The 24,839-nt window shown below is 42.1% G+C and overlaps 1 protein-coding gene across 12 annotated transcripts in view; it reads right to left on the bottom strand.

The window, feature by feature from the left end:
* Positions 1 to 817: 817 nt before the first annotated feature.
* The window catches only part of mapk8ip3 (mitogen-activated protein kinase 8 interacting protein 3), a 92,934-nt gene continuing 68,912 nt past the window's right edge, over positions 818 to 24,839 (bottom strand). For all 12 annotated transcript variants that reach the window (XM_055881546.1, XM_055881572.1, XM_055881563.1 and 9 more), the window contains 12 exons: positions 14,986 to 15,174; positions 13,307 to 13,496; positions 12,873 to 12,995; positions 12,568 to 12,648; positions 12,374 to 12,441; positions 11,933 to 12,081; positions 11,488 to 11,659; positions 10,917 to 11,030; positions 9,489 to 9,527; positions 5,267 to 5,443; positions 3,190 to 3,336; positions 818 to 2,906 (listed from right to left, as the gene is read on the bottom strand). In XM_055881546.1, the coding sequence (XP_055737521.1) occupies positions 2,779 to 2,906; positions 3,190 to 3,336; positions 5,267 to 5,443; positions 9,489 to 9,527; positions 10,917 to 11,030; positions 11,488 to 11,659; positions 11,933 to 12,081; positions 12,374 to 12,441; positions 12,568 to 12,648; positions 12,873 to 12,995; positions 13,307 to 13,496; positions 14,986 to 15,174 (1,577 nt within the window). In that variant the 3' untranslated portion in view covers positions 818 to 2,778. The remainder of the gene's footprint in view (positions 2,907 to 3,189; positions 3,337 to 5,266; positions 5,444 to 9,488; positions 9,528 to 10,916; positions 11,031 to 11,487; positions 11,660 to 11,932; positions 12,082 to 12,373; positions 12,442 to 12,567; positions 12,649 to 12,872; positions 12,996 to 13,306; positions 13,497 to 14,985; positions 15,175 to 24,839) is intronic.

The raw sequence follows: 24,839 nt of genomic DNA on the forward strand, positions 1-24,839 counted from the left end.
AGCCACCGTGCTTCTACACCTGCATTCTAGCTGTTTGGGGTTTTAGGCTGGGTTTCTGTACAGCACTTCGAGATATTATCTGATGTACGAAGGGCTATATAAAATAAAATTGATTGATTGATTGATGAAGAAGCTGTGTACTGCTTTCTTACTGCATCATAATCCAAAAACACTCTTAAACCTCAGAGGAGAACCAACAGTGAAGAAGGAAGTTTGTAAACACTGAATGTGGTCGAACAGCCAACTGTGTCGCTTCAAATAAATTTGGATGAATGAATTTAAATGAATAAAAGAATTCTCAATGAATTTCATTCCTTTATTGTTACAGGTATATCATAGACATTAAGGGTGGTTGTATGTGTGATACGCTATGTACTGTACTCAAAGGACTTTTAACCAGGATCTAAAATGTAACAAAATGTCCACTGTGCAACATGAACATCTATAGTACTGCTGTTAGAGGTGCCTAAAGTTGACATGTTCCAAATGGACTTGAGCTTCACTCTTACGAATCTTAACCACTGTCCTTGTTACTTCTTTGTACACCTTCAATTCAATCTGTAAACCCAGAAGTTCTGAACTGCAGCATAATTTAAAGGCAGTGTTCCCACGTTAGCGGAGACTGCATTCACAGTAAACTGTGAACTGTATACTGTATGTCGGCTCAATCGGAAATTACCTTTAAATGCGGCATAGGTTGGCCTTGCAATCAGATTGAATTCTGGTCCTAATTCAAAAAGTCAAATGAATAAAAAGATCACAAAATAGGTTGAAAATAAGTCAATCAACAGAGAAGAGAACGACAGACAAGATGGCCTCTGGTTTTCAGCGCACAAATAAGTTTAATATTTAATCCACACAGATAAAGAGATCAACATATGAGTAACATACTGAACAAGAAGGGGAGGGGCCTTGGACATGTCTGGAGAGTTACAGAATCGTCAATGACAGCTGTCACTCAAAACAGGCGACCATGCACAAACCTCACTGTCCAACTGTAAGTCTGGGAATCAGAGTAGAGTGGGCGGTTGGTGAATTAGTTACGGACCAAACAGCTCACAGTCTAGGATATGCCTGGCTCTCGCTCTCCTTCCACTATTTGGCACGGTTACTTTCCCCTTCGCCCTTACCCCTTTGGTGTTCACAGACCTGAGAAGACTAGATAGGTTTTTACAAAGGCCGAAACAGAACTGAGCCTCTTTTACCTGTCCATTTTCTCTACAGGGGAGTTTGGGTTTGATAGACAGTGCAGCCTGACTGACTGACTGATCTACGAATCACCTTGCATCATAAATAACTACTCATTATTATTTGTAGATCAATCAGTCAGTCACAATTTACCCACAATGCATCACATATTTGATTCGCTCAAACACGGCCAATCTATGTCCATAAGGCTGTCTGGAAACTTGCTTCTAATGTGGAGCAATTAAAATCCCTGTTCATCCTCTGATGCCAAAAAAAGAATTTCTCTTCACTCCACTACACCTGATTTACTGGCTCAGTTATTCCCCATGAATTTAACTACATCTGTATTCCAAATGGCACCCTATTCCCTATATAGTACACTACTTTTGACAAGGAACCATCGGGTTCTGGTCAAAAGTAGTGCATTGTAAAGGGCATAGGGCGCCATTTTCCGAGGCATCCTGAGTCTGCACACCTCCTGATCAAACTTCACTGTATTTACAGGCCAATGCATTCAAGACTGATCTTGTTTTTTCCCAGTACATTCAACAACGTCTCCTCACCTTCTAACTAACAGCTGGCTGAGGTAAAATCACCCTGAACCAACCAATCAACTGTCAGTCTCTCTCTCTCTACATTCAACGCACCAATGAGCGGCTAGTGACCGTGTCACTCACTCCGACCAATAGCTGCCTATCTCTGAATTCCTCTTGACCAATCAGCTGTCTCTGTTTCCAGCGTGGTTCAGTGAGCTGAAAGCTGATTGGAGGTGGGGGGTCCTACCATAAATAGTTTTGGGATTACTGGTTGCCAAAACTTGGGTAATTTCTGGAGAGGCGTTATATTATGCAGTAGTCTTTAATGTTCCTGTACTTGTGTTTTCGATAAGATGCAGGTGGGCGAAGCAAGAAAGGGTTGGGTTAGGGGTGAATGTAGGTATCAGGGGGTAGCTTGGGGGAAGATGCAGGCCATTACAAGTCAAAGGTCAAATACAGGAGAGATACAGATGTACTTCCAGGGGAAAGTACATCTGGGTGCCGTCTAAAATGGCACCCTATTCCCTATATAGTGCATTAGTTTTGTCCAGCGCAATATGGGTTTTTATCAAAAGTAATGCACCATATAGGGACTAGGGTGCCATTTAAGACAGACTCCAGGCTTTAGGGAGTAGATACATGGTAGCGGAGGTAGTTAGGAGGCAGGGGTAGTTACAAGGCTCATGGTGGGGGGAGACAATTACATTGGTAGAAGCGGCAAGAAACAGGGCGAGGGAGGGAGGGGAAGGGGGTAGTCATAGTCAAGGTATTTTGAAAGTTACTGGACTGTGGGAGTGATACTTACAAGGCAATAGGTAGTTACAAGGTCTTTGGGGGAGATATCGATAGTTAAAAGGAGTGTAATAGTACGTACAGAGGCTGAGGGGTCATTTCCAAGCCTAGGGATAGTTACATCATGACCAGGGGTAGATACAGGGGCAGGGAAGAGCGGGGTGGGTAGGGTGGGTTAGTTTTAGGATGGGAGAAGTGGGTGATCATCTGGGTGCAAGAAGGGGGACAGGGAGACGCAAGGTGACCCTTGAGGGTGGGAGTGTCACTCGGGGACGTAGGACACCTGCCACACGATGATATGGCTCCGCTCGGCTTTGCATACGGCAGGCTTCATCTGCAGGGCGCCCCCCGAAACCTCCCCTTCCTCTGTCTCGTCGTCCTCGCCATCACCTGACACACAGATGAAGTGAGAGAGTCAGTCAGCATGAAAAGACACACCTGGTGTCGGTCACCTTTGCACTGAAGTGTTTCTGCACATCCACACATATAAAAGCATTGGTATTGGGATTGGTATTTTTAATCCATGAAGTGAAATGAACAAGTGCACAACTAGGGCAGAAGGGTAGAGAATCTGGAGAAGTAGAATTCGATTTGGAATTCAAAAGAGCGCCACATGGACTTGGGTGTATATGGCAGTGTGTGCGTGCATGCGTGAGTGAGTGATTTTCCTCACCGATGCGGAAGTCGATGTAGCCCTCCCCTCCACTCAGCACCAGGACGTTATGTACGCTCTGAGCCTCAGCCTCCGGCTGTGCCGAGGACCCCTGACCCTCTGACGGACTGTCCAGCACACTACCATTTAGGGTGGCCAACACGTTGCCTGACAGAAAAAAAATATATATGAACACACATATACAGTTGAAGTCGGAGGTTTACATACACCTTAGCCAAATACATTTTAACTCAGTTTTTCACAGTTCCTGACATTTAATCCAAGTAAAAATTCCCTGTCTTAGGTCAATTAGGATCACCACTTTATTTTAAGAATGTTAAATGTCAGAATAATAGTAGAGAGAATGATTTATTTCAGTTTTTATTTCTTTCATCACATTCCCAGTGAGTCAGAAGTTTACATACACTCAATTAGTATTTGGTAGCATTGCCTTTAAATGGTTTAACTTGAGTCAAACGTTTCAGGTAGCCTTCCACAAGCTTCCCACAATAAGTTGGGTGAATTTAAGCCCATTCCTCCTGACAGAGCTGGTGTAACTGAGTATGGTTTGTAGGCCTCCTTGCTCGCACACGCTTTTTAAGTTCTGCCCACAAATTCTCTATAGGATTGAGGTCAGGGCTTTGTGATGGCCACTCCAATACCTTGACTTTGTTGTCCTTAAGCCATTTTGCCACAACTTTGGAAGTATGCTTGTGGTCATTGTCCATTTGGAAGACCCATTTGCGACCAAACTTTAACTTCCTGACTGATGTCTTGAGATGTTGATTCAATATATCCACATCATTTTCCTGCCTCATGATGATATCTATTTTGTGAAGTGCACCAATCCCTCCTGCAGCAAAGCACCCCCACAACATGTTGCTACTACCCCCTTGCTTCACGGTTGGGATGGTGTTCTTCGGCTTGCAAGCCTCCCCCTTTTTCCTCCAAACATAACAATGGTAATTATGGCCAAGCAGTTCTATTTTTGTCCCCATGTGCAGTTGCAAACCGTAGTCTGGCTTTTTTTATGCCGGTTTTGGAGCAGTGGCTTCTGCCTTGCTGAGCGGCCTTTCAGGTTATGTCGATATAGGACTCATTGTACTGTGGATATAGATACTTTTGTATCTGTTTCCTCAAGCATCTTCACAAGGTAATTTGCTGTTGTTCTGGGATTGATTTGCACTTTTCGCACCAAAGTACGTTCCTCTCTAGGAGACAGAACGCGTCACCTTCCTGAGCGGTATGACATCTACGTGGTCCTATGGTGTTTATACTTGCGTACTATTGTTTGTACAGATGAACGTGGTACCTTCAGGCGTTTGGAAATTGCTCCCAAGGATGAACCAGACTTGTGGAGGTCTCTTTTGACTTCTTTTGATTTTCCCATGATGTCAAGCAAAGAGGCACTGAGTTTGAAGGTAGGCCTTGAAATACATCCACGGGTACACCTCCAACTGACTCAAATTATGTCAATTAGCCTATAAGAAGCTTCTAAAGCCATGACATCATTTTCTGGAATTTTCCAAGTTGTTTAAAGGCACAGTCAACTTAGTGTATGTAAACTTCTGATCCACTGGAATTGTGATACAGTGAATTATAAGTGAAATAATCTGTCTGTAAACAATTGTTGGAAAAAGTACTTGTGTCATGCACAAAGTAGATGTCCTAACCGACTTGCCAAAACTATAGTTTGTTAACAAGAAATTTGTGGAGTGGTTGAAAAACAAGTTTTAATAACTCCAACCAAAGTGTATGTAAACTTCCGACTTCAACTGTATATATATATATTTTTAACAGGTAACGAGAAACAGATCAGTCAATCAATTGTATTTATAATGCCCTTTTTACATCAGCAGTTGTCACATAGTACTAAAGGATGTTACCAATTGATACCCACAAATTAAACACTGTAAACCACTTTTGCATTTTAGTGCCCAGTTGACAACCTGGTCCATCCTCACAGAGTATTGACAGTAGGTATAATACTTTTTTAGTTAGTCAATTACTCCACATTTGATGTAATGTGTTTAAGAGTATAATAAACTCTATTTACTTTTATTGACTTTATAAAATCAAATTATGATTACTAACTGACCTGGCACAGAGACAAAGAACTTGACGGCATCTCTGTGTCCATGGAAACAGAGCTGAGCCTGGGCCATGGAGCAGTATGGGATGAAGCTGCCGCTGCTTTTCTCTGGGTTGTCGTCCGCATACACATGAATCACACCCCCGGCCACACCGCCGGATGACGTCGGAGACACCTTATTGGCTATCGGGACGAGAGTGGAGTCAATAGCCAATCAGAACATCTGACATCTGACAGACCAGCGAATAGGACAAGGACATTGATGCATGAGACCATCCAATCACAATAGCACACACAGAGCAGGCTTGCCAATAAGACCCATCAATTGGGCAGGCTACATCGTTACAGAGCATTTAAAATAAAAATGTGTAATATAGAACAAACATCCCTCTCAGTCATGCAGAATAGGAAACTGTGTCGGCTGGCTCTATACATAGCAATTCTCTGTACGTGGCAACCCACTGAATAAGCCTGTGGTCATCCACTTATGAATTTGCAAACGGTGAATAAGAAAAAAAATCTGAATACTGAAATAGTAGCAATACTAAAACATGCCATCAACATGCAATAATGAAGAGACAAGGCATCCCCAAAACTCCATTACCTAAGATATTGACTACGTCACTGAAATGATCCATATTCATCACACAAATTGCATACAAACATGACTCATACATATACATACATTAACGCCATACTCGACATACACTACCGTTGAAAAGTTTGGGGTCACTTAGAAATGTCCTTGTTTTTGAAAGAAAAGCACATTTTTTGTCCATTAAAATAACATCAAATTGATCAGAAATACAGTGTAGACATTGTTAATGTTGTAAATGACTAGTGTAGCTGGAAACAGCCGATTTTGGGGGGAATATCTACATAGGCATACAGAGGCCCATTATCAGTAACCATCACTCCTGTGTTCCAATTGCACATTGTGTTAGCTAATCCAAGTTTCTCATTTTAAAAGGCTAATTGATCATTAGAAAACCCTTTTACAATTATGTTAGCACAGCTGAAAACTGTTGTACTGATTAAAGAAGCAATACAACTGGCCTTCTTTAGACTAGTTGAGTATCTGAAGCATCAGCATTTATAGGTTTGATTACAGGTTCAAAATGGCCAGAAACAAAGACATTTCTTCTGAAACTCTTCAGTCTATTCTTGTTCTGAGAAATGAAGGCTATTCCATGCATGAAATTGCCAAGAAACTGAAGATCTCGTACAACGCTGTGTATTACTCCCTTCACAGAACAGCTCAAACTGCCTCTAACCAGAATAGAAAGATGAGTTGGAGGCCCTGGTGCACAACTGAGCAAGAGGACAAGTACATTAAGAGTGTCTAGTATGAGAAACAGACGCCTCACAAGTCCTCAACTGGCAGCTTCACTAAATAGTACCCAAAAAACACCAGTCTTAACATCAACAGTGAAGAGGCGACTACGGGATGCTGGCCTTCTAGGCAGAGTTGCAAAGAAAAAGCCATATCTCAGGCTGGCTAATAAAAATAAAATATTAAGATTGGCAAAAAAACACAGACACTGGACAGAGGAACTCTGCCTAGAAGGCCAGCATTCCGGAGTCGCCTCTTCGCTGTTGACATTGAGACTGGTGTTTTGCGGGTACTATTTAACTTCTTTGGGGTAGGGGGCAGTATTTTCACGTCCGGATGAAAAACATGCCCAGAGTAAATGGCCTGCTACAAAGCCATAAAATATAGAATATGCATACTATTAGTAGAGTTGGATAGAAAACACTCTGACGTTTCTAAAACTGTTTGAATGATGTCTGTGAGTATAACAGAACTCATATGGCAGGCAAAAACCTGAGAAAAAATCCAACCCGGAAGTGGGAAATCTGAGGTTGGTCGATTTTCAACTCAGCTCCTATTGAAGATACAGTGGGATATTGGTAATGTTGCCCTTCCTAAGGCTTCCACTAGATGTCAACAGTCTTTAGAACCTTGTCTGATGCTTCTACTGTGAAGTGGGGGCGAATGAGAGGGGAATGAGTCAGAGGTCTGCCAGCAGCCACGAGCTGACCATGCGCGTTCACATGAGAGTTAGCTCCCATTCCATTTGCTTTTCTGAAGACAAAGGAATTCTCCGGTTGGAACATTATTGAAGAATTATGTTAAAAACATCCTAAAGATTGATTCAATGTTTTTACGGACTGTAATATAACTTTTTTTAACTTTTCATCCGTACTTTCCGCTGGACTTGCTCGCGCGTCGTGAGTTTGGAAAGTGTACTGAACGCTAGAACAACAAGGAGGAATTTGGACATAAATGATGGACATTATCAAACAAAACAAACATTTATTGTGGAACTGGGATTCCTGGGAGTGCATTCTGATGAAGATCAACAAAAGGTAAGTGAATGTTTCTATGTTATTTCTGACTTATGTTGACTGTACAATATGGTGGATATATTTGTGTCTTGGTTGGGCTCTGAGCGCCGACTCAGATTATTGCATGGTTTGCTTTTTCCGTAAAGCTTTTTTGAAATCTGACAGCGGTTGCATTAAGGAGAAGTGCTTCTAAAATTCCATGCCTAACAGTTGTATCTTTTAGCAATGTTTATTATGAGTATTCCTGTAAATTGATGTGGGTCTCTGCAAAATCAAAGGATGTTTTGGAACTTCGGAACGTAACGTGCCAATGTAAACTCAGATTTTTGGATATAAATATGAACTTTACCGAACAAAACATACATGTATTGTGTAACATGAAGTCCTATGAGTGTTATCTGATGAAGATCAAAGGTTAGTGATTCATTTTATCTCTATTTCTGCTTTTTGTGACTCCTCTCTTTGGCTGTAAAAATGGCTGTGTTCTGTGAATAGGCACTCACCTAACATAATCGTTTGGTTTGCTTTCGTCGTAAAGCCTTTTTGAAATCGGACACTGGCTGGATTTACAACAAGTGTATCTTTAAAATGGTGTAAAATACATGTATGTTTGAGGAATTTTAATTATGGGATTTCTGTTGTTTTGAATTTGGCGCCCTGCAGTTTCACTGGCTGTTGAAGAGGTGGGACGCTACCGTCTCACGTACCCTAGAGAGGTTAAGGAAGCTGCCAGTTGAGGACTTGTCAGGCGTCTGTTTCTCAAACTAGACACTCTAATGTACTTGTCCTCTTGCTCAGTTGTGCACCGGGGCCTCCCACTCCTCATTCTATTCTGGTTAGAGCCAGTTTGCGCGGTTCTGTGAAGGGAGTAATACACAGCGTTGTACGAGATCTTCAGTTTCTTGGCAATTTCTCGCATGGAATAGCCTTTATTTCTCAGAACAAGAATATACTGACGTGTTTTAGGAGAAAGTTCTTTGTTTCTGGCCATTTTGAGCCTGTAATCGAACCCACGAGTGCTGATGCTCTAGATACTCAACTAGTCTAAAGGCCAGTTGTATTGCTTCTTTAATCCGAACAACAGTTTTCAGCTGTGCTAACATAATTGAAAAAGGGTTTTCTAATGATCGATTAGACTTTTAAAATGAGAAACTTGGATTAGCTAACACAACGTGCCATTGGAACACAGGAGTGATGGTTACTGATAATGGGCCTCTCTATGCCTATGTAGATATTCCCCCCAAAATCTGCTGTTTCCAGCTACACTAGTCATTTACAACATTAACAATGTCTAAGCTGTATTTCTGATCAATTTGATGTTATTTTAATGGACAATTTTTTTTGGCTTTTCTTTCAAAAAAGAAGTACATTTCTAAGTGACCCCAAACTTTTGAACGGTAGAGTATATGTGTGCCAGTGCATTATATACAGTACTTTACAACACCTGAAGATAGCATGCAGAGTTACACATGAACAAAAGTGATTTTCCTGAATCAGATCCAGACCACCAGACCACTGTTTCTGTCTCTGTTCCATTTCGGCCCCTAGCCCCTCGTGCCCTTTGTGGTTGACAGATCTGAAATGACTGGATAGGTGGCAGGCAGCCTTATGAACAAACATGTGCTTGTCCTGTTGGAGGGCTATCTAATCCTCTCAGATCTCTACAAGTGCTATATACTGTAATTTACTCCGGTCCAATCACTATATTACTCACACCTATCCAGTCTATCAGATATGTAAACATTAGGGTAATAAGGGTGCTTAGGACTGAAACTGAACCAGGCCTATGTTGGAGAGCGATAAAGGGGAGACGGAGGTAAGAAAGGCAGGCAGATGTATGTGACATCATCCCTGTGGGACAGAGGGAGTACTAACTTACCCCTCAGACCTAGGAGCTGTCCCCGATGAAGTACTACCGCTAAGGGAGGGAAGGAGGGAGGAGAGGAGAGAGTGGACAAGAGTGACAATCAGGACAGGGAGGACAAGTACAGGGATACCAGCCATAAAATAGAGAGAAAGAAAGGGGGAAAGAATACGAAGAGAAGCCATTACGGAATAAGAGGAGACAGAAAAATGGACAGACCGATATACATTGAACAAAAATACAAAAGCAACATGTAAAGTGTTGGTCACGTTTTACATGAGCTGAAATAAAAGATGGCAGAAATGTCTATATGCACAAATTTGTTGACATCCCTGTTAGTGAGCATATCTCCTTTTCCAAGATAATCCATCCACCTGACAGGTGTGTCATATCAAGAAGCTAATTAAACAACATGATCATTACACAGGTGCACCTTGTGCTGGGGACAATAAACACCCACTCTAAAATGAGCCGTTTTGTCACACAACATAATGCCACAGATGTATCAAGTTGAGGGAGTGTGCAATTGGCATGCTGACTGCAGGGATGTCCACCATATCTGTTGCCAGACAATTGAATGTACATTTCTCTACCATAAGCCGCCAACGTCGTTTTAGAGAATTTGGCAGCACGTCCAACCTGCCTCACAACTGCAGACCACGTGTATGGCGTTGTGGGCGAGCCGTTTGCTGATGTCAACATTGTGAACAGAGTGCCCCATGGTGGCGGTGGGGTTATGGTATGGGTAGGTATAAGCTATAGACAAACACAATTGCATTCTATCAATGGAAATTTGAATGCACAGATATACCGTGACGAGATCCTGAGGCCCATTATCGTGCCAGTCATCCGCCGACATAACCTCATGTTTCAGCATGATAACGCACGGCCCCATGCTGCAAGGATCTGCACACAATTCCTGGAAGCTGAAAATGTCCCAGTTCTTCCATGGCCTTGCATGCTCACCAGACGTGACCCATTTAGCATGTTTGGGATGCTCTGGATTGATGTGTACGACAGCGTGTTCCAGTTCCCGTCAATATCCAGCGAATTTGCAGTCATTGAAGAGTGGGACAACATTCCACAGGCCACAAATCAACAGCCTGATCAGGAGATGTGTCTTGCTGCATAAGGCAAATGTTGGTCACACCAGATACTGATTGGTTTTCTGACCCACGCCCCTACTTTTTTTTAATGTATCTGTGACTAACAGATGCATTTCTGTATTCCCAGTCATGTGAAATCCATAGATTATGCCCTAATGAATTTATTTAAATTAAAAGATGTCCCTATATGAACTGTAACTCAGTCAAATCTTTGAAATTGTTGCATGTTGCATTTATATTTCTGTTCAGTATAAAAAGGGAAAGTAAAAGACAGAAGCAAACAAAAACACAGAATAATGGAATCAAAGAGGTGTGTGTGTGCACCACTCAAACTCACTCTCTGTCAGTGGTATGGAGATGACCACACCATTCCCAGTCCCCACCCACAAGCGGTTTCCACCAATAAGAAGGGCTGTTATTCGCACAAAGGAGAAGCCCAGCTTGCCAGTACCTGTCAATCAGAGCGAGAGAGTGAAGAGAAAGAAGAGAGAAAGAGAGAAAGAGATAGAACACAGGTCAATCCATACATTGGATGCATCTCAATAGATTAAAAGTGGAGTCAAATAATATGGTGTACTATAAATGAGTTAGCCGAAGCTTAGCCTGCTGGTCCCAGATCTGATATGTCTGAGCTGTCTTGCCAACTCCTATAGTCATTGTGTTGATATGACAACAAACATACAAATTGGCCATACAACACAAACAGATCTTGGACCACCAGCCTAGCCAGAGCTGGATAGCATGGTTGCGGTCAATTCCATTTAAATTCAGTCAATTCAGGAAGTAAACTGTAATTCCAATTCCACATCTTTTTCTTAGAAAAAAAATGGAATTGGAATTTTAGTTTACTTTCTGAATTGACATGGAAATTGACCCCATTCCTGCTGTTTAGCTTAGGTTCTTCCTACCCAGCATCTTGCTGACGTAGGGTTCGATGTCGACATCCTGTAGGTGCTGGTGTGTGAGGGCGTGGTAGAGACGCAGCGTGGAGTCCAGACGGATTGACACCCACACCCCATCCCCGATCCACGCCAGCTGCCTCACCTGGCTCTCCCTGCGAGGGTGGGCGTCAAAGGACTTCTGACGTGGGAGAGGGGTTAGGCGGGTGAATTGGTTGATTGATTTACTTAGATTTATTTCAGAATATTATCAATGTGGAGCGACATCACATGAGCTCTCCTCGACCCAGCTCTATCTGCAACATAACTGCAGATAGACTCAAGACTATGTTAGCCCACTGAGCTAATGTCTTGACAATATGTCTGGGAGCTAGCGTGAGTCTTCAAGTCTCAAAAAAGGTTACTTTGCAACTTACTCTACTATACAAACAGTCCCTCCCCTCCTGTGACCAACCTCTATCTGCATGCTCTTGGGCTGGATGACATGGATCTTGTTCTTGTAGCCACACCACACTTTGTCATGGACCATGGCCATGCAGCGGATAGAGTGGTGTGGTCTACCCAGGTCCATCAGGTGGTAGTTAGAAAGGTCCCACTGCCCGTCTGGAGATAAAGAGATACACACACACACACACACACACACACACACACACACACACACACACACACACACACACACACACACACACACACACACACACACACACACACACACACACACACACACACACACACACACACACACACAAATTATGTAAAGCTTTAAATCATGACTAGAAAAAGTAATGTTGCTCTCATGGAATGTCATTTTTTGAACACAACAGACAGTTAATGGTTAAGGCTCATAGGTGAGAGCTCAGAAGAATTAGGTAGGTTAGGGTTAAGTTTACGTTACCCTCGGATCTGTGGAAGATAGCCAGTGTCCCGTCTGCCAGAGCCACAAGCACACGACCCTTCACATGCCTGAAACAGAGACAGTCACGCTAATGTTACACAAAGCCACATGCACCCATTTACTACAACATAAATCAAGGACTGGTAAAAATGGCCGTTCTAAAAGCAGACAGTGGTCAGTAGTGGGGGACTTACACTAGACTGAGCACAGAGTCCTTCAGTTTGATGGAGTGGAGACACTTCTTCCAGTTGGCCACTGCCGAATGGACGTAAAGCCTGGAGAAGGGATGTAAAGCTTAGTTAGGACATAGACAGAGATAGGGTTTTATGGGTTAGGGTTATCGGTTATGGGTTGGGAGACATATGCAGGCAAAACTGGTTGCCCAAAAAAATCATGATGTTTTTTGTGACATTATGGTCAAGAGTTGTAAAAATACATTTTTTGCACTTTTTTAGAAAACAACCGCCACTAGCTAGGCATTAAGTGATTAGTTACCCACCAGCCATTTTGTGCTCCCAGCCACATGGTGGGGGCGACGCTGGTTCCAGCTTTCGGGTCGTCGCTTCCATCCTCCGTCTCCTGGGGTGGGGAGTTAGACTCCTCTTTTGACTGGCCTGCACACCTGACAGGAGACACAAACAGAGAGTTGTCTTGAAGTCCACTATAGACTACCACAGTCCAACTACTGTAGCATGTTAGCAGTATTGTCTGCTGCAGAAATTTAAAGAGATGACTAAAGGATTTAAATAGTAGAAGTTAGACTAAGACTAAATCAAATCAAACTAAAGTGTATGTAAATACACTTTCAGTAAAAAAATGTAAACTCTGAACATTTTTCAAAGTTTCAATGACAACTTTTCAATAATGTACTGGCAATATTCTTTCTCTTTAAAACTACTAGCAATTCAAATCCGGTCAAATCGTGTGTCTTACCGGTCGTATTGGCCATCATCAACCACCGGAGGCTGGGGGTCTGTGAAGACGTGCTCCATGAATGGCCCTGGAGGTCCCAATCTGTTGTCTGTCTCGCTGGCGGCCGGCTCAGCTACCTCTGTAGCCTCTGTGGCCTCCTCTGCTGACTGGGCCGGGTGCAGCTTCCCACTGAGTGGTGGAGCAGTAGGAGCTGAGGCGACAGGGACACAGGGTGAGACATTATACACTACTATAACTATACCAATTATACCTATTAACTAGAGATGGGCACTAATATGGAAAGTCAATAGCGATATTAGTTGAAATTTGTTTTATTTGCAATTGATATCATATCGGAATTTAAAAAACATGTGGAGGCCTATTAACTATACTTATAACTCTTCAACTGACTGGGCTGGGTGCAGCTTCCAATGAGAGGGGAAACTACTGGGGCTGGAGGGGGGGGGGGACATATCACTTGCTGGGATATATACACTAACATATATAGCAGAGGTCCCCAACTAGATTCACCCGAAATCAGCCTCCCACTGAGAGGGAGAGCCACAGGGAGGAGGGACAAGAAGAAGAAGAAGAAGAATTGTGCCGCAATTAAAGCCTATATTCTTTCATTGCAAGCCTGATGATACATATACATTGTAATGTACAGTGCCTTCAAAAAGTATTCACACCCCTTTGTTAAGGCAAGCCTAAATAAGTTCATGAGTGATTTGCTTAACAAGTCACACAATAAGTTGCATGGTCTCACTCTGTGTGCAATAATAGTGTTTAACATGGTCAAATTGAGCCCATGGGCCGCCAGTTGGGGAACCCTGCTGTACAGAATAAAAATGGCAAAACTTTCATCCTGTTTGCAACAAGGCACTAAAGTAATACTGCAAAAAATGTGGCAAAGTAATTAACTTTATGTTCAGAATACAAAGTGTTATATGTTTGGGGCAAATCCAATACATTACTGAATACTACTCTACATAAACATAGTGGTGGCTGCGACATGTTATGGATATGCTTGTAATCGTTAAAGGACTGGGAAGTTTTTCAGGTTGAAAAGAAACAGAATGGAGCTAAGCACAGGCAAAATCCTAGTTGAAAACCTGGTTCAGTCTGCTTTTCACCAGATACTGGGAGATTAATTCATCTTTCAGCAGGAAAATAACTTAAAACACAAGGCCAATCTACACTGGAGTTGCTTACCAAGAAGACAGTGAATGTTCCCGAGTGGCCTAGTTACAGTTTTAACTAAATATCTACATGAAAATCCATGACAAGCCCTGAAAATAGTTGTCTAGCAATGATCAACCACCAATTAGACAGAGCTTTAAGAATTTTGAAAAGAATAAATGGGCAAATGTTGCACAATCCAGGTGTGGAAAGCTCTTAGAAACTCATCCAGAAAGACTCATTTGTTATCGCTGCCAAAGCATCTTCTACAAAATGTTGACCCAGGGGTGTGAAAACGTATGTAAATGGGATATTTCTGTATTTTATTTTCAATAAATTTGCTAACATTAATAAAAACATGTTTTCACTTTCTCATTATGGGTTATTTTGTGTAGATGGGTGATAAAAACAATTATTTTATCCATTTTTGAATTCAGGATGTAACACAACAAAATGTGGAATAAGTCAAGTGGTATGAATACTTTCTGAAGGCACTATAGATAAATATCTGGGGTTCTCACCTTGCCCCCGGTCCAGTACGGGTGTGTCGGTGCGCGAGGAGCAGTTGCTGCGGACCACGCTACAGTTGGTGGCACAGCCCACCAGGGTGATGCCTGCTAGCATGCCCTCCACCCCGCCTGTCTCCTCACCACCACCCTCCCCAGAGTCCAGCATGATCTCACCCGCCGGGTAGTCACTCTCACTGGCCGCTGCAGACAGACACACAGAAAAGCAAACAGACACGCACATATGCAAACACAGAAACAACACACAGGAACACACACCCATACACACGCACACAGAGAAAAACAAACGTTAGAGGTTATTCTAGTTCAGTAGATGTGGAATTACAGTGAATTCGGAAAGTTCAGACCCTTTCCCTTTTTCTACATTTTGAAACGTTACAGCCTTATTTTAAAATGTTTGAAAAAACATTTTCCCTCAATCTACACACAATATCCAATAAAGACAAAGCGAAAACAGGTTTAGAAATGTTTGCAAATTTATTATATATTTTTTTAAACAGAAACACCTTAAGTTTTCAGACCCTTTGCTACGAGACTCAAAATTGAGCTCAGGTGCATACTTTTTCCATTGATCATCCTTGAGATGTTTTTACAACTTTATTGGAGTTAACCTGTGGTAAATTCAATTCATTGGACATTTTTTGGAAATGCACACACCTGTCTATATAAGGTCCCACAGTTGACAGTGCATGTCAGAGCAAAAACCAAGCCATGAGGTCAAAGGAATTGTCCGTAGAGCTCCGAGACAGGATTGTGTCGAGGCACAGATCTGGGGAAGGGTACCAACAAATTTATGCACCATTGAAGTTCCCCATGACCTCCATCATTCTTAAATAGAAGATGTTTGGAACCACCAAGACCCTACTTAGAGATGGTTCGCCTGGCCAAACTGAGCAATCGAGGGAGAAGGGCCTTGGTCAGGGAGGTGCCCAAGAACCCGATGGTCAATCTGACAGAGCTTCAGAGTTCGTCTGTGGAGATGGGAGAACCTTCCAGAAGGACATCCATCTCTGCAGCACTCCACCAATCAGGCCTTTATGGTAGAGTGGCCAGAAAGAAGCAACTCCTCAGTAAAAGGCACATGACAGTTTGGAGTTTTCCAAAAGGCACCTAAAAGAACTCTCAGACCATGAGAAACAAGATTATCTAGTCTGATGAAAACAAGATTTGTCCTGAATCCCGAGCGTCACGTCTGGAGGAAACCTGGCACCATCCCTACAGTGAAGCATGGTGGTGGAAGCATCATGCTGTGGAGATGTTTTTCAGCGGCAGGGACTGGGAGACTAGTCAGGCTCAAAGGAAAGATGAAAGGAGCAAAGTACAGAGATCCTTGATCAAAACCTGCTCTAGAGCGCTCGGGACTTCAGACTGGGGTGAGGGTTCACCTTCCAACAGGACAACGACCCTAAGCACACAGCCAAGACAATGCAGGAGTGGCTTCGGGAACAAGTCTCTGAATGTCCTTCAATGGCCCAGCCAGAGCCCGGACTTGAACCTGATCGAACATCTCTGAAGAGACCTGAAAATAGCTGTGCAGCGATGCTCTCCATCCAAGCTGACAGAGCTTGAGAGGATCTGCAGAGAAGAATGGGAGAAACTCCCCAAATACAAGTATGCCAAGCTTGTAGCATCATACCCAAGAAGTCTCGAGGCTGTAATTGGGTCATTCTCATGAAACCATTAAAATACCATGGCAGTAATGATTTTAAATATAAAACATGTAATTTAGTAATATAACAAAACATCATAAAGATAAGTGTTCTCTACTTTGCACAAAGAGTAACTTCAACATGGGAATTAATTATTTTTGTATTTTATTTCATTTTCTGCTGAAATTCTCATTACCACAATGTGTCCAGCTCTGTCTGAATGTATGTTATGTTATAATTTAAACATAGTCAAATATTCTGAAAATGTTTTATGGATGTTCTACTAGATGTTTACAAATGACAGAAAGCTTAACTGAATATTCATGTGTAATAATAATGAAAAATATGTGGAAAAATTAAGTGTCCATGACTGATGTTCTCATTCATTTTTGAAGGACTTTACACAGAGAATTTTAAATAATGTTTGATTTTAAATGAAGCAACACATCTGCCAGTACCTTCAAGATGGCTACCAGGTAAGCAGATCTCTTCATATTTCTCCAGTTAAAAGTTAAACATTCTCTTGTCAGATTGCGTACACGACAGTATTGATTATTACCGATACAAGTAGTTTTCCAAATTTAGAAAAAGGTTCACTTTAAAATGTTCTATGAAACTATACTTCATTAATGTCTAATTATGTACAATGAGTAAACATTTGCTTAGTCATCATGGCTTCTCTATTGTTAGCAAAACATGCTAAGGTTCCTCATCCTCCACAACACCATTCTCCCTTACCGCTGCAATTTAAGGCCAGTTGCAGTAGAGAGAACTTCTGTTTCAGTAATGAGAATTTAATCATACAGACTATATTTTTAAATATATATTATGAACTATTAATGTAAATATTGTTTACTAACTGTTGATATTTTGCTTTATGTCCTGTTTAATTGCCGACAGTCAGCAAGTGACAAAAAGAAAGCTTCAGCGAAGGCTGACAAAATTCAGAGAAAAGGTCTACACTAACCCAGAACTGCTGGAAGAGTACAGAAATAAGGAGAGAGAGAGGTTATGGGTTGAAGATGATACAGCAAGAGTAATTAGCATATACAGTTGAAGTCGGAAGTTTACATACACTTAGGTTGGAGTCATTAAAACTCGTTTTTCAACCACTCCACAAATGTCTTGTAAAAAAACTATAGTTTTGTCAAGTCGGTTAGGATATCTACTTTGTGCATGCCACAAGTTATTTTTCCAACAATTGTTTACAGACAGATTATTTCACTGTATCACAATTTCAGTGGTTCAGAAGTTTACATACAGTAAGTTGACTGCGCCTTTAAACAGCTTGGTAAATTCCAGAAAATGATGTCATGGCTTTAGAAGCTTCTGATAGCCTAATTGACATAATTTGAGTCAGTTGGAGGTGTACCTGTGGATGTATTTCAAGGCCTACCGTCAAACTCAGTGCCTCTTTGCTTGACATCATGGGAAAACCAAAAGAAATCAGCCAAGACCTCTGAAAAAAAAATTGTAGACCTCCACAAGTCTGGATCATCCTTGAGATCAATTTCCAAATGCCTTGTTCATCTGTACAAACAATAGTACGCAAGTATAAACACCATGGGATCACACAGCCATCATACCGCTCAGGAAGGAGATGCGTTCTGTCTCCTAGAGATGAACGTACTTTGGTGCGAAAAGTGCAAATCAATCCGAGAACAACAGCAAAGGACATTGTGAAGATGCTGGAGGAAACAGGTACAACAGTATCTATATCCACAGTAAAACGAGTCCTATATCGACATAACCTGACAGGCCGCTCAGCAAGGAAGAAGCCACTGCTCCAAAACCGCCATAAAAAAGCCAGACTACGGTTTGCAACTGCACATGGAGACAAATATCGTACTTTTTGGTGAAATGTCCTCTGGTCTGATGAAACAAAAATAGAACTATTTGGCCATAATGACCATTGTTATGTTTGGAGGAAAAAGGGGGAGGCTTGCAAGCTGAAGAATACCATCCCAACCGTGAAGCACGGGGGTGGCAGCATCATGTTGTGGGGATGCTTTGCTGCAGGAGGGACTGGTTCACTTCAAAAAATAGATGGCATCATGGGGATGGAAAAGTATGTATATTGACATCTCAAGACATCAGTCAGGAAGTTTAAAGCTTGGTCGCAAATGGGTATTCCAAAAGGAGAATGACCCCAAGCATACTTCCAAAGTTGTGGCAAAATGACTTGACTTAAGGACAACAAAGTATTGGAGTGACCATCACAAAGCCCTGACCTCAATCCTATAGAAAATTTGTGGGCAAAACTGAAAAAGCGTGTGCGAGCAAGGAGGCCTACAAATCTAACTCAGTTACACCAGCTCTGTCTTGAGGAAAGGGCCAAAATTCACCCAACTTATTGTGGGAAGCTTGTGGAAGGCTACCCTAAACGTTTGACCCAAGTTAAACAATTTAAAGGCAATGCTACCAAATACTAATTGAGTGTATGTACACTTCTGACCAACTGGGAATGTGATGAAAGAAATAAAAGCTGAAATAAATCATTCTCTCGCTAGTACGCTAGTATTATTCTGACATTTCACATTCTTAAAATAAAGTGGTGATCCTGACTGACCTAAGACAGGGAATTTTTACTAGGATTAAATTTCAGGAACTGTGAAAAACTGAGTTTAAATGTATTTGGATAAGGTGTATGTAAACTTCAAATGTATATAGTCTATAAGAAGCCTATGCCCTCATACAGTGTCTATAGGAAGTCAATAACCTACAGTGTTAGGAAGTCTACACATGCGTGCATGCACACGTCCACCACACACACACAATCAGTAAGCCATTCAGTCCTTACTATAGGACGTGTACACACAGTCTGTAAGCCATAGAGTCCCTTCTATAGGATGCAGACACAAACAAATAAAGTCAGTAAGCCATTCAGTCTACTATAGGATGATGTGTCCATAACTGTGAGATTTTTCCCATGTTTAGAGACATGCTCATTTCATGTCATGCTTCTTTTCCATTTCCAGATATCAAAAACGAAAGCAATATTGTAAAATCAAGAAAACTCAAGATCTGACAAAGCAGCAACATGAACATTTGAAAAAAACAGTGGCGGGAAAACTCAAAGGTATTACAGAAGACAGAAACAGCTAAAAGCTGTATTGGACAAAACACCATCAAGCGAGGAAGATGATTCACTTCAACATGTTCAAGAAGCAAAAATGAAGAATTTATTCAAAATCTTCAAGAAGACGCATCCTCCCCAAAAGAAGAGCCATTCTCGCCTTAGCAGGTAAATGGCCCTGCCATCAACTCAACTCCTAAAAGAGAGACATCTCTACAGACACCAAGACCAATGAAAACACCTACACCAAAAGGAATCACCCAAAATGAGGAAAGGAAGAAAGAAAACGATCAAAATTGAGGTCAAAGTTGCGCTACATAGAAGAGAAGCTTCTGAAGAGGACCAGAGAGATGGTCAACCTAAAGAAAAGACTGAAAAGACTTGAGATGATGGCCAAGAGGAAGCAGGTAATTGTCAACATGGAAGGCAGAGAGGTCCAGAAGAAAACTACAAAGAGAGGTCATCAGAGAACATTACCCCATAACAGCTAGAGAAGACGAATGCACACACTTCTTAGCTGCTTCCTTCATCAAGATGAAGTATCCACTGTAATAAATGGAAAATTCAGAAAAAGGGCCAGATATTCCGTAAGAGAGCCATAACGGATACTATGGCAAATCTCCATAGAAGATTTCTGTCTGAGAATCCAAGGCACAACGTTTCCAAGGCTCAATTCTTTAAACTTTAGCCATTTTGGATTGGCCAGTGAAGTCACAGACCGAGAAACATGTGCTTGCAAAATGCATGAAAACTTTGGCTTGAAGATAAAGAAGCTACACCAGCTTGGGGTCATAGAAACATCAACCCCAAGGGACACTGTACAGGCCAGTGTGTGTAGTGACGATGACATGTCCTGCATGTACAGGACATGCAGCAATTGCAAGCATAAGACATTTCACACAACACTGGATCCTTCAACGAAAGGAAACATCATTGTATAGGAGGAGTGGGTCACTAAATCTGTACCAATAACAAAGAAATGCAAAGATGGGTCCACTGAAGAGAAGGTGGGTGAGGAATGTGTTTCTTGAGAAGAGGCGTGTTTCCTATTTTGTTGCATTACAGCCTGTAATTTAAATGGATTTTGTATTTTGATTGCATGTAATGGACATACACAAAATAGTCCAAATTGGTGAAGTGAAAAAAATAACTTGTTTAAAAAAATTCAAAAAAAAAAAAAATGAAAAAGTGGTGCGTGCCTATGTATTCATCCCCTTTGCTATGAAGCCCCTAAATAAGATCTGGTGCAACCAATTACCTTCAGAAATCACATAATTAGTTAAATAAAGTCCACCTGTGTGCATTTCTAAGTGTCACATGGTCTGTCACATTATCTCAGTAAATATACACCTGTTCTGAAAGGCCCCAGAGTCTGCAACACCACTAAGCAAGGGGCACTACCAAGCAAGGGGCACCATGAAGACCAAGGAGCTCTTCACAATAAAACATATTTTGCATCTACAAAGTGGTAGGCATGTTGTGTAAATCAAGTGATAGAAACCCCCCCCCCCCAAATTAATTTTAATTCCAGGTTGTAAGGCAATAAAATAGGAAAAATGCTATGGGGCGTGAATACTTTCGCAAGCCACTGTACCTCCATAGAAAAGCTGGTGGACCTCACACAGGACCACCTCTCAAAATTCACATTTATAACACATTTATAACATCAAGCACCAGTTTGAAAGACTGAGGAGATTGAGAGGTTCCATGCCTGTGGATGCTTCAGTCCAAAAGAATTTGACTTCCGAGACAATGTGAAGTCAGAAAAGGAGAATGCTGAGCCAGTTTTGGAAGTGGGAAAGTGGGTACTCGTACAATATGACGGAGAACTGTTCCCTGGCACCATCACACAGGTATGTAGAAATATTTGGTGGTATGGACACTTCATGTTGTTGATAAATAATGAGTCCTATATTTTTTTTTTTTCAACTTTCTTTCCAGATTGGCAATGGTCAATACGAGGTCGACACTATGAGTTGTGCTAGAAGAGCAAACAAATGTTTCATTCCATCCATCAGATTTGAGGGAGAAAAAGTCTGGTACTACTTTGACGACATAAAAGCTATCATCCCAGAGCCACAACCTGCCACATCCTCAGCTCGACACTTCTGTGTGTTGCCTGAGATCTGGGCAAAGTACACAAACAAACGTGTATAAAACACTGGAATTGGAAGGGGGATAGAGAGGGTAGCATGAGGCGTTGGGGTGGTGATAGGACTAGACTGTGATGTTACCGCCATACAACGGCCACCCTCCCTCCAAGTTGATCTCATTACTGTGAAGAGGAGGGCCATTTAACCCCCTGGAGTGCGCTTAACTGATTTTCTACTAGTGCATTATCCTGCTTATACCACAGCTACCTTGCCAAAGTAATTAATTCACAATCGTTTTGAAGTTTAGAAACAAATGTATATGAGGCACAACCAAATCAACATTGGGGGAAAAAATAGTACCTGCTCCCAAATGAACTGGACTACTTCCATGAATTAGAAGTGTGCCAATATTATCTCATTTATTTTCTACATAAAATGTGATGTTTTTAACCATACCTCAGTCTTAGTATACTTATTATCATTACCAAAATCAACCTCATTTCTAAAACCTATGTATGATTACTGCATCAATTGTTAATTTAATGAATGGAAAAATAGTAGTTTGCTTTTAATTGCATGTACAGAATCTATACATTATTACTATTCAGGTCCGTGCCCAAACAATTTAAAAATCGACCTTTCGAGAAACAAGTCTCTCACCGTTACCGCTTGCTATAGACCACCTTCTGTGCCCTGGACACCATATGTGAATTGATTGCCCCCCTATCTTCAGAGCTCGTGCTGTTAGGTGACCTAAACTGCGACATGCATAACACCCCAGCCATCCTACATTCTAAGCTTGATGCCCTCAATCTCACACAAATTATAAATGAACCTACCAGGTACAACCCCAAATCCGTAAACACGGGCACCCTTATAGATATCATCCTAACCAACCTGCCCTCCAAATACACCTCTGCTGTCTTCAACCAGGATCTCAGCGATCACTGCCTCATTGCCTGCGTCCGTAGTGGGTCTGTGGTCAAACGACCACCCCTCATCACTGTCAAACGCTCCCTAAAACACTTCAGCGAGCAGGCCTTTCAAAATCAACCTGGCCCGGGTATCCTGGAAGGATATTGACCTCATTCCATCAGTAGAGGACGCCTAGTTATTCATTAAATGTGCTTTCCTCACCATTTTAAATAAGCATGCCCCATTCAAAAAATGTAGAACCAGGAACAGATATAGCCCTTGGTTCACTCCAGACCTGACTGCCCTTGACCAGCACAAAAACATCCTGTGGTGTACTGCATTAGCATCGAATAGCCCCCGCGATATGCAACTTTTCAGGGAAGTTTGGAACCAATATACACAGGCAGTTAGGAAAGCAAAGGCTAGCTTTTTCAAACAGAAATTTGCATCCTGTAGCACAAACTCCAAAAAGTTCTGGGACACTGTAAAGTCCATGGAGAATAAGAGCACCTCCTCCCAGCTGCCCACTGCACTGAGGCTAGGAAACACTGTCACCAACGATAAATCCACGATAATTGAGAATTTCAATAAGCATTTTTCTATGGCTGGCCTTGCTTTCTACCTGGCTACTCCCACCCTGGTCAACGGCCCTGCACCCCCCACAGCAACTTGCCCAAGCCTCCCCACTTCTTCTTCACCCAAATCCAGATAGCTGATGTTCTGAAAGAGCTACAAAATCTGGACCCCTACAAATCAGCCGGGCTAGACAATCTGGACCCTCTCTTTCTAAAATGATCAGCCGAATTTGTTGCAACCCTTGTGGCGAAATCCGGCACTTAAGTGCGCCGCCACTTTAAGAGCAGATGAGCAGTAGGAAGGAGGAGATAAAAGAGCTCGTTAAGCTCTATTGGGGAGAGCTCTTGTTGGCGCGACAGTTTGGTTGGTGTGTGCTATGCTGCAGAGTTTTTTTTTGTTTGTCTTCACTATATGTGGTTGTACAGTTTTTTGAATCAATCCTCGGTGTGATCGCTCGACGAAGTGGTTGTTCTCATGTGGGACCGCGATGGTTATGGATCAAATGGATTAGAAGCAACATTTGTTGCGAGGCGTTCAACTACAACCCAACATATCATCGGACAGACAGACCGGATACCTGCAACCTCAAGACCACAGCTAAGCCCTCTCTTGTTCTCTTTCTCTCTTTTTCTTCACGCTATGTCCAGTGCTTTACACTGAAACTGACTCTATTTCCTAAGTACATTTAAGTTTGATTGGAGCTGGACTAGTGTGTATATGGACACCACACATTCATACCCTCTGCACTCGTTCCCAAGAAGAAAATACAAACTTTTGCAAATCCTCTGTGTGATGACTGGGTTCATTAATTATTGTATGAAGTTGATGTTTATTTGCTCTGCCATTATTGTTATATGAGGTATGTTTGGTGGGGTTACCAAGAATTATGGAAGGACTGATGTGATATGGGATCTATAGGGTGTGTACTCTTTTTCCTCTCCGCTGGCTATCTGGTCAACAGGCTACACTCTAGGCAGTCTCTTCTGTTGATGTGTGTGGGTCTGGTAGTGGTACTCTCGCTGTTCTATTATTTTCCTTTCGGCAGGGTTAATACCTGCCTGGCGCCCGAACAAAATCTTCTTTACCTTTCTCTAATTAATACCGCTACACCCTTATTACTAGCCTCTTCAACCTCTCTTTCGTATCATCTGAGATCCCCAAAGACTGGAAAGCAGCTGCGGTCATCCCCCTCTTCAAAGGGGGAGACACTCTAGACCCAAACTGCTACAGACCTATATCTATCCTACCCTGCCTTTCTAAGGTCTTCGAAAGCCAAGTTAACAAACAGATCACCGACCATTTCGAATCCCACCGTACCTTCTCCGCTATGCAATCTGGTTTCCGAGCTGGTCATGGGTGCACCTCAGCCACGCTCAAGGTCCTAAACAATATCAAAACCGCCATCGATAAGAGACAATACTTTGCAGCTGTATTCATCGACCTGGCCAATGCATTCGACTCTGTCAATCACCACATTCTTATCGGCAGACTCAACAGCCTCGGTTTCTCAAATGACTGCCTCGCCTGGTTCACCAACTA

This window comes from Salvelinus fontinalis, chromosome 2, assembly GCF_029448725.1.
Source record: "Salvelinus fontinalis isolate EN_2023a chromosome 2, ASM2944872v1, whole genome shotgun sequence".
Lineage (NCBI taxonomy): Eukaryota > Metazoa > Chordata > Actinopteri > Salmoniformes > Salmonidae > Salvelinus > Salvelinus fontinalis.